The 17,282-nt window shown below is 45.6% G+C and overlaps 1 protein-coding gene across 3 annotated transcripts in view; it reads right to left on the bottom strand.

Annotated features, from left to right (window-relative positions):
• The window catches only part of CNNM1 (cyclin and CBS domain divalent metal cation transport mediator 1), a 60,025-nt gene that overhangs the window by 17,522 nt on the left and 25,221 nt on the right, over positions 1 to 17,282 (bottom strand). The window contains exons 3-7 of one of the 3 annotated variants that reach the window (XM_040486117.1): positions 14,432 to 14,572; positions 12,159 to 12,328; positions 10,350 to 10,449; positions 9,915 to 9,962; positions 6,751 to 6,813 (exon numbers count right to left, since the gene is read on the bottom strand). In XM_040486117.1, the coding sequence (XP_040342051.1) occupies positions 6,751 to 6,813; positions 9,915 to 9,962; positions 10,350 to 10,449; positions 12,159 to 12,328; positions 14,432 to 14,572 (522 nt within the window). The remainder of the gene's footprint in view (positions 1 to 6,750; positions 6,814 to 9,914; positions 9,963 to 10,349; positions 10,450 to 12,158; positions 12,329 to 14,431; positions 14,573 to 17,282) is intronic. The other 2 variants (XM_040486119.1, XM_040486120.1) reach the window with 2 other exon arrangements.

Here is a 17,282-nt window from a genome sequence, read left to right as displayed (position 1 = left end):
TGACAGATTTAGTTCAGGGGCTCAAATGCAGAGTCCGCTTCCTCAGAGATTCCGCTCCTTGTTCTTCTAGGGCAGGACCTCGGGAATTTAATTCTGTCTCCTGAGATAATGGTGCCATCAATCAAGATAATTGATTAGCATGTCCTTGAGGGTTGATGGTCTGTTTAGCTGCAAGCTGTTATTGTTGTCTGGCAAACTAGTGCAAAGGGTAAAATAACAATAGGCTGAATCATTTTTTCTCATTAGAGCCATAACAATCGCTGCCTTGATAGGGTTACAGAATTGAGGATTTTATTTCCAGCCTCCCCTTCTCAGTAAGTGCCCTTTACATATATTCTGTCACTTATACCAGGAAGCTGGGGGGTGCCCTTGACTCCTGCCACTCCCCAGTCCCACACCAGGCCCTCTCACCTCTACTTCTGACATAATAAGCCCTTGGGCATCTATGCCTGTCCCCACTCAAGTCCCAGTTACCTGGACCACAGTCCCATCTCCCCGCTTATAAGCTTATGATCACCTCAGCTGCAGAAGCACATTAAATAAGCTTTCTTGTAATTAGTCTGAATAAAATCTAAATTCCTTGCTTCATCCCTAATGTCCCCCACGACCTGACTCCCGATTTCCTGTCTGGTCTCATCTTGGGAACTCTCTTGCCCTCCCCTGCTTGCTCTGCTCCTCTCAACCATGCAGGTGCTCCCCTTCCCTCGCCACCTCAGAGGATGGCATTTCTACTGCCCACCCTGCCCCTTTCACCCCCACCCCCACTGCTTGGCTCTCAGTCATTAGGTCTCAGCTGAAAGCCAACTTCTCTGAAGACTTTGGCTGAACTGAGGTTTCCCGTTTTCTTCGATCACTGTCCCTTGTTCATTCCTTCAAAGTGCTTTTCACACATTTTAATTCATCATGTGTTTGTACTTGTTACGTCTACTCAGTTCAGTGCTAAATTCCATGAAGGCAAAGACCTGGTCCTTTCTGGTCATTGTTGTACACCCAGGACCTAGCACTGTGCCTGGCCTAGAGTAGGTGCTCAATAAAAATGTACAGAATAAATGAATCAGCACCTAAGGGTCCACTGAAGAGGTTTTACTTAGAATCTAAATTTTGTTGAAAAAAAGATTTCAGAGCTCTCAAATCATCCTGGATTAGAAAGCTTTTCCTTTGCAACTTAAAGCCATTCTGGGGAAGTTGACTTCTCCAAGAAGCTAGGGGTGGATAGAAGGACACTCCAAAACTGTAGCTGGAGAGAGTCAGAGAGTCGGCAGTGAGAATCCAGGGTACCAAGAGGCCTCAGGCTTTGGCCCAGTAACTCGAGGAAGAGGCCACAGGGAAAATGAGGACTTTGTCTGTTTAATAATAGCATGTGAAACCAGGAATCCTGGACTCAGGTCTCTAGGGCCCTACCTATCCACTGGCTGATGGCAGGCCAGACCCGCCTCCACAGTGACCAAGGACTGAGAAGGACAGTGGTGGTGCCACAAAGAACAGAGCAAAGCACCCAGGTGATTGGGCAGAAAAATATGCATTTCATTTCTCGTTCTGGCCCCTTGAAAACAAGCTGATGGGTTCTGGTGTGGCCAGACCCTCTGTGGCTTTTCTGGGGTGGTGGCTGCTAAGTAAGTTGATGGTGTTTCCTCAGGGGAGCTGCTGTGGAAAAGCAGGTCCAGCAGTCCTGCAGGAGGAGGACTTCTTTGTCGTGTGCGTGGAGTGTGGAAAACCCTACCCTGACCTGGTGGTCAAGTACCCTACCCTACCTTACCTCAAGTCCATTTGGAACAAGGGGACAGAGTGTGAGCAGGGCTGTGGATGCAGCCTCCCTGAGAAATAACCATCTCTCCCCGATAACCATCCACTTTGCCTGGTGGGACACAGGCTTGACACACCCCACATTTGCTGTTCCACAGCCTCATCCCTTATGTCACAATCCCAGGCACATTCCAGAAGGATGGCAGAGAAACACAGGCCCATCTATGTACTAGACCACTTCCATCCATAGAAGGCTCTGCCTGAACCACATTCACACTGTTGGACACAGGGGCCACCACTATATCCCCGTTCCCCCCCGGGTTCTTGTCCTCACTGCCACTCTGCTGTCACTCACAGGGACCACACGTCACATGCAAGCAAGATCGCAGTTGGGCTAGGAGGAGAAACATGTTTTGTTTTGTTTTTTAAAGTCAGAACAATGCTATTGAAGGTTCATTCAAAATCCCAAAGGATTCCCAACACCAAAAGATACAACTGTCTTACAAAGGTCAGGCCTATAAAAGCAATTTTTAAAAGGAAAAGAGCCCTCATTTCATGACAAAGAAAGTCCCAGCTCATCTGAGTGTTGTGCAAGATCAATGTTTTCGTGTCCCAGAGCCTGACATTCCTCAATAGGTAGGATGCTGATGACTCGGCATCTTGGTAATTGTGCACATACACTCAGGTTTCTGAGCAAGGGGAATGGAAATGCTTTTAATAAAAAAAAAGAGAAGAAATCAGTAACAGACGAGTGCCCCAGCAGCATGGCAAACTAGTTCAAGTTGTATAATTCCCCTTGGCATTTCCTAAGAGCAGGGGCCCAGTTGGGGGAGTAAAGAGGAAAATCCTAACTACAGTCAGAGAGGTCTAAGAGGGGACTGATCAAACAGTGATCATAAAACTGACCACAGAATCCCTCAACAGGAGGGAACAGCCAACATATCCCTTGTTCACTGTTGCTATTATATTACACCCTCGAGCTGGCCCTGGAGAGACTGGGTGGTGGGGAGCAGGGTTTTCTGCTCTAGACTCCTAAGTGCTGGGGAGAAGTGTGATAGACCTCATTCCTACAGCCTTTTCGTGGTAAGTCTACAAGGGATATCTGTCCTAGATAGTAAGCTAGAGTTATTGAGGTTGGGTGGAGAAGGCCCTGGGGTAAAATTGGGTGTGGGGTTGGAGAGGGGGCAGAAGAGGACTTTACACTGTAACTGGGGCTGGATGGAATCTCCTCTGCACTGATAGATGGGGCCCCATGACTCTATACACAGCTCTGGGACACTTGCCTCACTCATGACACCTGTACCTGGAGCAGAACCCATGATACAGAAGAATACCCCACTTCCCTTTTCAGTCTGGGGATCCAAGGGGAAAGTAGGCTTCAGTGGCTTCCTGCTTCTATCTTTTGGAGCATCAGTGAGGGGCAAGGGGGAACAGCCCTCTTTGGTCATGGTCACTGTGCCATGGGCCATCTGTGTTCCCCAAACTGGATGGGGAGCTTAATTACATAGACCTAGAATGGTACAAACTAGGAATATTAAAATTCATCATTCTGGGGTAATATTCAACATCAGACAACCAAATGCCAAAAGCTCTCTGTCAGAGCTATAATGTGAACTCTGCAAATCAGCCCGAGTTAGGAGCCCAGATGAACTCGCTCACATTACATGGAGCTTTAATGGTTCCCAAATGTTTACTACACAAAAGCCAAACCAAAGGAATATTTCCACTTACCACATTTCACAAAGTAAAAGGATTATTTTTAGAGACTCCCTATATATTCTGGGAGGAAACTGTCCCCATCGATCTCAAAGCACATTTCAGATGGTCAGTTGAACACTGAAAAAGACTCCTTGCTTCTGACCTCTCTCCTGCCTCTGTGCTTTTGTGGATTTGGAAGGATTGTCATGGGGAACTCAAAATCATCTCCCCTGAGGAAAGAAAAAATGGATGACTCTGGGGAGAGGGAATGGTAACTGCAATGGAGCCGTGTACTCTCAGTGGGTTGATCAGAAGTTTACTTTTTAAATGAAAGCACCTGCAAAGCTGGCTAACTACATGACGCACTGCAAGCAATGCACAAAACCACTCCACTCTCCTTATTTCAAACCTAAAGTTCAAATAGAAAGAAACTGCTATGGACAATGGTGGCAATATTTGGCACAGGGACTGGTAGCCTCCATCCACTGTGAGCACCATAATTCATTAGCACAACTGCTTTCAAAATGCTAATAAGGTCACAGCCCTCTAGGGGGCACAAAATGCCCATGTTCAGAGGGGCAGCCAGGTCCAGACAATAGGAGAGCGGGACCTAGAAGACTTGGATTCCATACATCACCGGGTGCTCATCAAGACAAGTGCATTCCTTGATCCTCATCACCTACTTCCCTCTTTCCTTCACCCCTTCCCCTCTGTTAACCATCAGCTGAACTGTTCTCTACAGTTAAGAGTTTGTTTCTTGATTTGTCTCTTTTCCCTTTGCTCATTTGTTGTTTCTTAAATGCCACATGTCACCATATCGTACACCTGAAACTAATATAGCACTGTACATTAACTACACTGGGATTTAAAATAAGAAAGAATTTTGCAATATATACCCGTATATATCACATCCATCTTAAACTTACACAATGTCGTATGTCAATTATGTCTCAATAAAACTGGAAACTTTTTTCTTTTTTTGAGTATAGCTGACACACGGTTATACTGGTTTCAGGTGAACAATTCAGTTTATATCTGATGACAAGTTTATATCTGATGCTGTGTTCACAAGGGTAGCCACCATCTGTCTCATTACATCGCTATCATACTATCACTGACTGCATGTGAGTATGCTCTGCCTTTGATTCCTGTGACTTATTCTTTCCAATTGGAAACTTTGGTTAAGAATAAAAAACAATTGGAAAAATTTGAAAAAAATAAATGTAAAATTAAAAAATAGAGAGAGATTTGGATTCCAGTCCTCACCCTTCCACCTCGTCACCACACCTGTGATACTGATCGATGGCTTTAAGTTTTTGGAGCCTGTTTCCTTATCTATTGTTTTCCAACAATAATTCCTTCGCATCTCCTAAGGTGGTTGTGGGGATCAAATAAAATGATAGAGTTCTTTTTAAACTTAAGGGCCCTATTGATTTCCACGATTTCTCATCTCCTCTGTGTAAGATGGGGGTAAGACATAATATATGTAAATAACTGTATCTGGATCATAAGTCAAGTATGGGGCCAGGCAAAAGGGGACTGGATGAAAGGAGGTGAGGAGGAAAGAATCAAAGGAGAAGCAAGGCACCCATGACTTTTCTTTCCTCTTCCTGCACTGTCACTGCTCCACTCTGCAGAGGTAAACCGAAGGTTGGAAGAAGCTGGCCATGCTGTGTGGCCGATCAGTTTCCTTTGGGTTGAACAGCCAGTCATGGAAAATGAGGGGGGGTGGTTAAAAGAGCTCTCAGGGGCAGATGGCGCCAACCAGGGTTGCATTAGAAGTAGCAACAGCTCCTGAGGGGATGTGTGTCACACAGCAGGAACGAATCACCCTCATCTTGGTCTGACAACTGGGTTACCATCAAGTTTTTCATAATAAATATCAATGAACTAGAGTGAACCTTCCTTTAACCGGAAAGTTAAAATGAACTGGCTTGTCTGGTTAACTGAGGGTTATTTAAAAGGAGATTACAACCTTGCTTTGATCCTATTTGGTTGAAAAATGTGCATCTTCCGTTTCGGCTGAAACTTCCTAACACACTCTTTATTTGCTGAGACTCCCTGAGTGTGAAGGGTCTTGAAGGTCCATGATGTGTTCATTTCTAATTGTGCCGGCAGGCAGAAGCAGACCAGTTAGCTGGTGAAGGCACCAGCCTGGCATCCCACATTGACTGAGCTGGCCTATGGTCATCATGAAGGCATGAGCTCTCACAAAGTGAGAAAAATTTTATTTCTTGGTGGAAGATCACCATGAAGTGAGAGAGGAAACCTTGGTGAAATCTGAGAAGGTGACTGACTTGTCTTGTACAGAAAAACATGGGAACCAGATGATTTTTGATGGGAAAAATGTGATTTGGGAGAAAGCAGGAGTCAACATAAATATTTCTGAAATTGCAAACTTGGGGGCTTGGGGTGTCAGGGCATAGCCTTTTTGAAAGTTGAGGGTCTACTGTACAGATAGAAAAACACAACTGGATTCTTGATGACTGAGGTTATGGTAAGGCCTCAGAATCATACTGTAGCATTGGGATAAGGGAGACAGATGTGGAGGATACAGGGAGCTGGACTGTGTTTTCACATTCTAACTTTTAACAAGTAAATTCTTGGTTTCGTCATTACTTACTCCATGAGCCTAAGAGAGCAACCTCTAGAGATGAAAACAATACAAACACTTAATTGCTTATTTAGATGTATTACATTCTACTCAGTCCTTGAGTTACTATATAGTCCTGTGAGGAGCTGCTTGACCCAGTTAAAAAGAAACCCAGCATCTTTTATTTAATTAACAACAGAGGGTAAACCTAATGAAAACTTGTTTTGAAAGTTTTACACATATTCTTTGTATGAGTAAGGCCAGAGAGAATATGGTCACTACTGGGTAACATTATGAGGAGGAGGAGGAGGATGGGTTAGCTAAAGGCAGAGACCACATAGAACAAAAGGTGGAGGAAAAACAGGTAGTAATAAAGAACAGTATTCCATTGTCTCTATTTCTCTCCTGCTGCACTCCTCATCTTCCATTTTGCAGTCAGACAAATGACAAGAAAGCTCACACCATCTCTCAGCCCATGATTTCTCCCTGTACACACACAAAGACATCCCGGGGAGCTGAACCCAAGTGTCACCATTGAACCAGCAATCCCTGGGCTGTATGTGCAAATGAGTGTTACCTGTGTGGCGTGCTATGCCTTAGTCATGGCCGTGCCTGCTGGGAGAGACTAGTCCTCTCACAGGATGGTGACAGAGACCAAAGGCCTCCTGCGAACCCTACAGGATCTAAGGACACCCGAAACACCCATGCATGTTTACCTGGGGAGCCCGCCAGAGAGTCCCCTCTGCTGAAGGCGAAGGTACGAGACACAGAGACAGGCACTAAAGAGTCAAGGGCCAAGGATTTGTGAGATGCAAAAGGGAAGATAAACATAAAAGAAAGACAAAGAGCAAAGTGTGTAAGTCATGCTGTTCTTGAATCTTCACAACGTTACATTTCTCCGCTTCTGAAAACAGGGAAATTGCATCCTCTCACAAAGTCACTCTCCAGAAGGAGGAACATAAAACAGAATTTGTTGAAAGTCTTCTGAAAAGATGTGCAGTAATCTTAGAGGGAATGAGACCTGTCAAGAACAGGCAGGGACTGTGTGTATGCAGCATTCTCTCTGAGCCAGCAAATGCACTGGGAGTCCAGCACCGCATCAGCACCAGGCTCTCCCAACTGCCAGACCTGTGGGAAGGCTAAAAGCAAAGTGCACGCTCCTACAAGGGGCGGCCTTAAGGAAGTGGAATCCTCCTGCCTCGGGCTCCTAGGAGCTCTTCGGTGGTCACAGCACTGGGGAAGAATGGTGCATTGCTATGTCGAGGGGTGTTTCTGTCTGGGAATCTGTCTTCCGTGTTCTTACACGATTATTCTGAGAGCCACCTTCCTTGGGGACTAAATGAAATCAGTCTGCAGGTAACACCACACTGAAACATGCAACTTCTGTAGCCTTATCTGCTGCACCAGATGGTTTTACTGAAATTACCCATATACGCAGGGGAGTGGGAGAGCTTTATACCTACCTGATAATCATTTACTCTAACACCAGATGTCGAAGAATATTGGCTCCTAATGTAGTGAGACATATGGAATAAGAAACTCCATAGTCTCAAGAAGCATCCTAGAGCTTCCTGGGCTGCAAATTAAATGTATACTCCACCACACAGGTGGGAGACAGTCTATCCCTGCCTACCTCACCCTGTGGGCAGCCGTTCCCTCTACCCTGAGCTCAAGCCTGGTTCCTTCAGAGTTCTAGGCTCACTGTGGTCCTCCTGGGTTCTTGGCAATCAGACCCAAGATAGAGGAGACAGTGCTGGCTGTGTTCCCTTTGCCCTACACAGGAAAACCAGGGGGACTTACTCATAACCTCAAGTTCAATTCTGAGGCATAGGTCCCAGGACGAGTGCTCTGGCAAATCTGTCATCCCATTTATCTCCTTCAAAGGCTAATAAAGCTACAGGCTGGCTTTGAGGACAGGGGTAGTTTGCTAGACCAAGACCCTGTAAGAATGTACTGCCTTAAGCTCTCCTTTGATTTCAGGTTGACGTTCTTGGCCAGTGAAAGATGCCAGGTGGCTGGATCCCTGGGCTGAGGACGCATCTGGGACAACTGTGAGGTGTGGAGGCCCTGGCAGATATTTCACACTGGGGAGGGCTTGGGGGGGGGGGGTGGACAACAGAAAATTTTTCCATACCCATACTGCTAATTCGATTTCTTTTTCCTTCTGAAGATTTATAAAGATGCTCAGAAGTGAGGTGAGGGAAAGAGTTTAATGCTACTTTTTAGTTAACCAGTTTTGAAGGAGAGGTCAGTGTTGCAAGTTTACTCCCGTCTCACTTATGAAATGGAAGGATTTTGATAGAAAGAACTAGAGACAGGAAGAAAGGGAGGGAGGAAACCAGATAACATCTTTCTACTACTTCTAATATATACATGTGTATACATACACACACACACATATATTGTTTAAGAAAAGCCATTCAAATTAGGTGGGCTGGGAAGTCTCATGTAGCTCTTTGTTTCCACCTCCTTTGGTCTTCTGAAAGAGCCAGAACAAGGCCAACAGAGGTAAGTAACATTTAGAATCCTAGGAATTACTCCACTTTGAGCAATCCCTAATATGATGGATGGAAATCTTTAAAGAACCAAGATTTACCTGGTCCTCTAGCCCATCCCTCACCCATCCAGAGTTCTTGTTCTAAGATGATGAGCTTCCTTCATCAAACTTGAGATTTGTTGGCTTATATAAGTATATAATCTTACATTTTACAGATCTTCAGCTCATGTTGGGCTATGTCTTAGGAATGGGCAGGTACTTCAACTTCATTTCAGCCTCCTTCTGGGCTAGGTTGTGAATTACACTGTAAAGTGTTCCAATCTGTCCACACAGAAGTTGCATTCTGGAACATGATGGGTCTCAAATGTGTATTTCATTGTGCTATGTGAGCTAGTATGGACACTGGAATGTATCTGGGTGTCATCAACTCACTGGGTAATTTGGAGCAATTCTTCAGTATCTCTGTGTTAAAATGGTATCTACTTTTCATATCCCAGGGACTGTGATATCAAACTTTGGAACCCTCTGATAAACACTGATATAGTGCACTTTCTAAAGTATCTTTTATAATAAGAGAAAACACCCCATTTGGCATTAAAATAGCCACCTTTGTAAACACCAACAGTTGAAAGCAATGCAAAATTCAGACCAGTGAATTAATAGGCAATCTAGACAAATAATTCTTTCTGGATCACACTTACATTCCAATAAATGCCATGCCTTCTAAACGCAAGGGCAATAACTACACACATGAAACAGCAAGAAGGTACAGCACAGAAGGGGCAGAACAGACCAGCCATCAGCCCTGGGCCAGCACCCACCATTCACATGCACAGCCAGCTGGCAGCCAGCTCTCTACCAGCTAAGATGTGGTGACAAGGAAAGAGATGTAGATAAGCAACATATTGCACCAGCCTGGGACTTACATCCTAAGATCTTGCAGTCGCTTCCTACTGACCCCACAGACACAGCAATGACTTACTAGGGTTTTCAAATAAAGGCCTGTGGGTGAATTATATCACAGCAGAGAAGGAAAGGCTTAACCTCCACCAGAGCACACCAAACACCTGCCTTCATTCCCCAGCATGTGACAACACATGGTGTCCCGCCCTGCCCCCTCCCCCCCCATACTTTGCTCCCCGTCACTCATCACTTGCCCATGAGCAGAGAAGCAGCAGAAAGCATTGCAAACGCAGAAACTAAGCACCTGTGGTCTGTGGGTACCTGGCAGGAGGCAGTGTTCTTGGCAGAGCATTACAAAGAGGCTGCCAACATTTGTGTTAGCCCCAGCCCAGGCTCAAAGTGCTCAGTCCAGGTCCCCAGAGTGGGCTGAGGCAGGACTACGATGGGGGCAGATGAGGGAGGGGTTTGAGAGATACATACGAAAGACAGAGGATCCAGCCAGACTTCCAACCTTCCGCACATCGTTATCTAAGGACAGAAGGATGCAGTGTGTTTCAGAGGCAGTTCAGAAAACACACCTTCTTATGGGAATGCCCCCTCTTCCACCCCACCCCCAGCACCAATTAACCCTGCAAAAACCAGGCGATCAGATGGAAGTGTAAAAAGCAAAAGAAACTTGTCTTTTTGGATGGAAAAATATCCACTATCCACTCCTAACCCTTGATAATGTTACAGTCTACCATGTACTTCTACAAACAAACTCTCTTAATAAAAAATGACTCATACCCATTTTACAGAGGGGGCAACTAAAGCCTAGGAACTAAAGCCAAGAGGAGTCAGGACTTGAACCCAGATGTTCTTTCCTATAATATTCCATTGCTTCCCCAATAACCTGAGACTTGGGAACAGGAATACCTGAGCAAGCAGTGGTCATGATGGCTGGGACACCATAGTAGGTGAAGGCTCCATTCTCGAAGCGAAGGCCTTCCTTACCAACCTCCACTTCTACTTTACCCTGGAGAGAGAAGGAACTGTGCTAAGGGTGTGTACGAGCACCTCCACTCCTATTACTGACTATGACCCTAAGCACTTTTGTCTGGATAACAAGTGGACTTACGTTCTTATCCCAGGGAGATGTGAAGTCTGTCCAGACTCATTTCAAAAATAGTGCCTCCAACCTCAGTAGCCCTTTGCAGTAAATTAACTGCTTAGTCCATAAAGGAGCATCCAGTCCTGAATAACCAAGCTCTCCTTGCATGCTATGATGGCCCTTTCATGATGAATGGCCAGGCACCAGCTAGCCCTGGGCTCTGTAAACTGCCCCACTGGTTTAGTGGGGTCTGAGTAGACCATCTCTAAGTCTGGTTGAGACAAAATCTGATTCTGTGCGGAGCTTGTTTGTTACCAGTGATAATGACAGCTAATGGGTAGCATGTAGTGTGTGTCTATGGGCCCAGTACAGTGTTATGCACACGCGTAGATTCTTGTTCACTCGGTCCCACAACCTTATGAGGCCCATACTGCTTTTATCCCCAGTTTACGGAAGAATCAATTAGAGTCTCAGAGAGATTAAATGACTTGGTCAAGGTTAGTTAGGAAGTGGCAATACTGGAATCTTAAAGCCAGATCTTTCCAATTTCTGAAGCAATACTCTTGCCACTACATTTTACTCCCTCCAGCTTTTATTTGAAAATGGTTAAGTTTACATTATGCATAAAATAGATTATATGAGTTCATTATGTTATATCAACAATTTAACAAGACCCTCCTTGATTTCCAGCAGTGAAAATCTCCACTTTTGGAGAAGGGAGGTCATGTTATTGAGGTTATTTGGACGGATGTGTGTGAGGCCCATCACAGGGTCAGAGCAGATAGGCCGTAGGTGGACTGTAACAAAGAGAGGCCATGTTTAAGTCGATTGAGTTTAATTAAGATTTTAAGGCAGTCACTATATTTAGGGTCCATAAGATTCTGTTGAGGAGAGATGGGAAATAGTGACAGCACTAAGGGTGGAGCCAGGCCAGAGAGCCAGCAGCGTCACAAGCTGGAACCACACATGACGTGTATTTACGCCAGGCCTATTCAGGCACTCAGGCAGAAGGCGATGGTACCTATGTGAGCACCAGGAAGATGCCGCACCTCTTTCATCTGGTCTTCAGTTCCCTTCCTGGTCCTATTAAGGAGGAGAAGATCTGAGAGAGTGCAAAGGCTGACATGTGGCAGAGAGAATGGATGTGTTCCACAATGCCTCCAGGGAGTGGAGCAAGGAGTGGGTGGGAGTCCGATATGGTGAGATTTCAGTGTGACAGAGGGAAGGGCTTTAAACAAGAATCATCTACAGTTTGCGGGGGGGGGGTGGGGCAATGGACAGTTCCATTTCTGGGGATTTCTAAGCAGACAAGGAGGCATTTGGGATTCTATAGGACAATGGTTTTGGAAGTTCAGCCACAGAACCCCTCTGCTGGAAAAGTACCCACCCCACCCCACCATCGACACTGCTGACTGGTTAGACTAAATGCCATCAAGATCCCACCACTCCCAGGACACCAGCCAATCATACTCGGCCCCTTCTGTGGGTCATGAACAAACGTCCTCCCCAACTGGCCTTGCCCTGAAGCAGCAGGCTCAGTCTTCGAACCTGGCACTGGGGAGGCATGGCCATTCCTCTCCAGCCTGGAGATGCCCTTGTCCTGCCCTGAGAGGGTCTCCAAATTTCCCACTCACCTGGAGAAGCAGCACGAAGTAGTCCACGGGGCGGTTGCGCTGGTAGAGGTAGTGTTCTGGGGCCTTCTTGTTCTTCTCGTCAAACTTTAGCTCCTGGATCACATTGGGATGTTTCAGGAGCCGGAGCAGGATCTTCTCCGAAAGGTACAGAGATTTAAAGGGTTCCACCTCTAGGGGAGATAGGGAGGGAGGAAGAATCGCAGGTGGAGGAATCAGGATGGGCAAAACCAGGGCATGTATCTAGGGCCACCTCCATTCATGTTCCTGGGCACCAAGCTGGCAGGGCTCTTGTGATTCTCTCAGGTGGAAGGGGTGAGGGTGGTTCTTAAACCTGAGTGTGTGCCTCAGGTTTTCGCCATGCCCTCTGGGGAGTGTATCTCTGTGCTGGCACACTGGAGAACCAGGTCACCATTTTGGAAATGTCAGTTTTGCTACTTATTTTTTTCTTGATTTTATTTACAGTTGTACGTGGATTTAAAAAAGAAGGCAATTTCGCCATTTGCAACAACATGGTTGAACCTGGACGGCATTATGCTAAATGAAATAAGCCAGACACATAAGGACAACTATGTATGATACCACTTACATAGAAGCAGAGAGTAACAGCATGGTTACTTACATAGAAGCAGAGAGTAACAGCATGGTTGCCCAGGCCTAGTGGGAGGGCGACTTGGGGGAAGTATTGGTCAAAGGGTGCAAAATTTTTTATGCAGGATGAATAAGTCCTAGAGATCTCCTGCATAGCTTAGTGCCTATAATTAGCAATACTATACTGTATACTTAAAACTGTGCTAAAAGCATAGGATCTGATGCTAACATATAAAAAATAATAATAAATAAAGAGGGTGGGAGGAAACTTTTGGAGGTAGTGGATATGTTTATGGCATAGACTGTGGTAATAGTTTCACAGGTGTATACTTATCTCCAAACTCAACGTTGTTTGTGTTAAATATGAACCACTTTTTGTATGTCAATCATACCTCAATAAAGTAGTTTAAGAAGAAAGAGTAATGATAAAAAGAGCACAGATAAGTAAGCCATGTGAACAACAAAGGCTTTAATGCTATGATCAAATGAAATACAGAAAATTCAATCTGGCTTATTTGTAGGACATGTATTTGTTGAGTGAAATGAAATTCCAGGGCGCCTGGGTGGCTCAGTTAAATGTCCAACTTCTGCTCAGGTCACCATCTCACAGTTCCTGGGTTTGAGCCCCGTCTGGGGATCTGGGCTGACAGCTCAGAGCCTGGAGCCTGCTTTGGATTCTGTGTCTCTCTCTCTCTCTCTCTTTCTCTCTCTGCCCCTCCCCAACCTGTGCTCTCTCTCTCTCTCTCTCTCAAAAATAAATAAATAAACAAAAAATTTAAAAACAAAGAAATGAAATTCCAAGTTAATAATACAGAGAGTTAATTACTGGATAAGTTATCAAAAATGTGAAGCACTGTTGTACCCCATTTACATATTAACAAATATTATATGGGATGTGATGTGATGTGATGGAAAACAGGCAGGCAGTAGTGAAATCTGTATTCAGAACCAGAAAACATGTTGAAAACTACTTTAAAGAAGCTCCAATTTAAACTTTTCTACTTGTTGGCACCTGGAACAGTATTAGCACTCATTATATTCTCAATAAATCTGTGTTGGATTAACCGACAACAGAACTTAGTCACGGGTGTGGTCATTCTAAGTCAGCACCCTAATTAGGCCTGGATCAGAGACACATTTTAGCTGCTTTACAAGAAGGAGAAATTTGTATTTGGATCCTCTCGCTTTTTTTTTTTTTTCTTTCTAGAGATTTCAAGATTCACAATTGACTTCTGTATTTTAAGAATTTGAAGGTCACAAGCCTATCTGGTCCTAGGAGGTTATGGGACCCCAGGCCTTGTGGCTAGGTGGGACAGGGCCTTTCCCTCTTCAACAGGAAGGTCCTTGGGGGCACCCCAGCTTCAACAGGATGGAGCTCGGCTCCTGCCAGGAAGCAGGTAGAGGAAGGGAAAAGAGCAGCAGTGGTTCCTTTAGCTCTTTTCTAGAGTAAAGGAGAGAAAAGCGGAGTTGAGTTGTACTCACTTCCACCCAAGATCAGGCCTGGGGCTGAAAAAGAAAAGTACGTGGCATCCTGTGGCCCTACCTAAGGCACCCCATCCCCTGGGACAGTGGTTCTCAGTGCGTGCTGCACACTGCTTAGGTTAAGAATGATTGGTATGTGGGTTTCACCTTCTAGATTCTGCTTTACTTGCCTGGGGAGGAGACACAGGTGGGCAGAGTCATACCTGTGGCCATGAAGCGGTGCGTGGCCAGCAGAAGCTGTGGGGAGATCTTCACCCTCATCTCCGAGTCGGAAAGCTTAAACAAGGAGAAGTCATGCCGCTTCCTCTCCCGGTGTGGGACCCTCTGCTTTTTCCGATTGTCGGCTGTAGGATCACAGGAGACAGATGGCGACTATCTCAGAATCGCTGGTGATTTTTGGAAGTTTCCCCAGAGTCACATGGGACAAATAGATCCTTTGGGATCACATGAATTTCTGCAAAGTGTCAACTGTAGGTGACATCACAACTTCTTTCCCAGGAAGCAGAAGGATGTTGATTGAAGGTGGGAGACAGACGCTGCCATGTCTCAGTATTATTTACACTTAGGTGGTGTAGAGTGGAAAAGGGGACAGGCTGGCCTAACACCCCCAAGGCTGGGGCTCTAGTGCCAGCTCCCTTCCTTACAAGCTGTGCAACCTCTCTAAGCATCAGAGTGTGTGTGTTTTAATCAATACAATGAGGTTAATAATCAGCAATAACACTTCTACGTGTGCCATGCAGTTATTATGAGACTCCAATCAGAACCTACCTGTGAAATGATTACAAAATGGCATTCATACATGAGGGACTAGCATTCTCAGCATAAAGGGGATTGGCAGAGCCCAGGAGGTTTCTGCCTCTGCCCTTCTCTCGTCCCCAGAGCTGGGCTCACCAGGTCTCTTCCTGCTGATTTAAACCATGCCCTGAGCACCCGAGGCATGTCACCCAAAGGACATAGGTGTCACCTCTTCCCACTGACAGTTCTCCTGCTCCAACCCTAGCCTCTCCCCTAGGAGAGACTTGAGAAAAAATCAAGGGAAGAAGAAAGGAGAAGGAATGGGGAGAGCCCTACAACTTACCAAGGGGGTTCTCTAGGCAGGGCTCTCAGACAACCTAGAGGGACCCTAGACAGTCTGTGATATTGATTGAGAATATCTGCTTTTTCCAATTTAATTTTTTCTCCCTTATTTTTTAAAGCTTGTGTTAAAAGATATTTTTTTAGGGGTAGGGAGAATGTTTTCTTTGGTCATGTGTCTTTTGCTTTCCCTTAGGTTTTGGGTAAAATTTTGAACTGTCTCACCTATTTCATAGTGCTAAGGGGGGCAGAGAAAGGGATTTTGGGTTTTCTCCAAACTTGGCCTGGAGACAAAAAGGGCTGCAGGGAACTTTCAGTGCAGGCTGAGTGGATGCAGTGTAAATTAAAGGGAATGAACCCCAAGGAAAAGAACCAGGGCCCCAGAATCTGGCTCCCTGGTATTGTCCTTCTCCTTTTGGAGTCACTTATCTTGGACTCTGGGCTGCTGCTTGAATGCTCCTTTTGCTTGGGTAGCAACAGTGGCAAGAAGCAGACCCGGCTGTCCTGTGGGTCAGGGTCAAGTGAGCAGAAACACCGTATTCCCGGTTCCTTGGCCTTCTCACAGCTTTAAGGAATCATGCCAGAAGCTTATTTATAAGGGCAGGAAAACCCTCGCCTTCTCCTTTAGATAGAGGATTGCTTAGCAAGAGAGCAGCAAATACATGTATCGGATCAATTCTTTTGTTCTCAGTGGTGAGCAACCTTCGGATTTATATGACATGCTTGCGTAACTATCCCCTCTCCCTTCTCCATCAGAATGCCACTTAACATTTCATCATTGGAGAATCATTCATCTGATCTTCCTCTTTGTTCCCATTATTTTAACAGTGAGTATTGGGAGCACTAAAGTTGTTAAATGCTGAGGTTGTTAAATGCTGGAGGAAGGAATGTACTCATTTAGACTACTATCATTACTTAGCCACTAACACTTTAGTGTGAATGCCTTCTTCAATATACCTCCTGAGACACTTGGGAATTTTTAATCAAGAGTGGCGGGCAGAGGTGAAGGGAGAAGGGAATGGGGGTGGGGGGTGTAGAGGTTAATCCCTATTGGAAGAAGTTGGGTCTGGCCACGGTATCACAATAAAACCAGATACTGTGACACTCTTGCTATGTTTTGTCAAGGCCTGGTCCACCTTTTAACTTTGATCTCTTCTAAGTGTAAAGGGAAGGTAATTTTTCTGCACCACTCACTGCCTTACAGCATGAAAGCTTTTTCTACTGGGAGCTAGTTTCTGAATGGCTGCTTCCAGCAAATAAGGGCAGGGGTTTGGATGGAATGGACTATCCAAGGCAAGGAAAAGGGACTGCTGTCCCATGAAGTGAAATTTGGAGGAGGAAATACTTCCTGGCCTAGGGATTCCCACAGATTTAGATAACACTCCCATCCCACAGACACAGCAAGCCTTTGTAGTGTTTGCAACCACAGCTTTGACAAGGCTCAGTAACCAAAAGCAGTGTCACTGTCTACATAGAGTCCATATTGTTCCTGAGGGCTCAGGGGGTGGGAGGGTGAGGAGAAAGGAGATAGGGTGGGTGCTGGGGATGGGAAGGGAGAATGAGAAACCAGGCTGTAGGGCTGAAAAAGCATGAGGGAGAAGAGCAGTATCGAAGAAGGGGTATTTAAGGTTTTGGCTTAGGTTGTGTGTGGGCAATCTCATGGCAGTCTCCACGCATGCTGACGCTGCGGTGTGAGCCGACTGTGGGAACAGTTCCAGGGAGTGCTAGGTTCTGCGTCTAGGCGGATGAAGAGACAAAACAAAACAACACCGGGGACAAAAACAAGGGCAGAGTGGCCACCTGAGGCACACTTGGTTTCCTCTAGTTCTTTTTCCATCCAAAGGCCAGGAGGTCCCCTTCTTAATCTTGGCTCGGTTCCTGAAGGTTCTCTCCTGATAAACATCTAGCTAGCATGTTCTCAGTGACTCAGGGTGATTCAAGCCAGGGTATCTTGCCATGCCAGCACCTGGCATTTGGGGG

Source organism: Herpailurus yagouaroundi, unplaced genomic scaffold (genome assembly GCF_014898765.1).
Source record: "Herpailurus yagouaroundi ecotype Mexico unplaced genomic scaffold, PumYag 163, whole genome shotgun sequence".
In the NCBI taxonomy this organism is placed as follows: Eukaryota; Metazoa; Chordata; class Mammalia; order Carnivora; family Felidae; genus Herpailurus; species Herpailurus yagouaroundi.
This window is presented reverse-complemented; position numbering and strand designations above follow the sequence as displayed.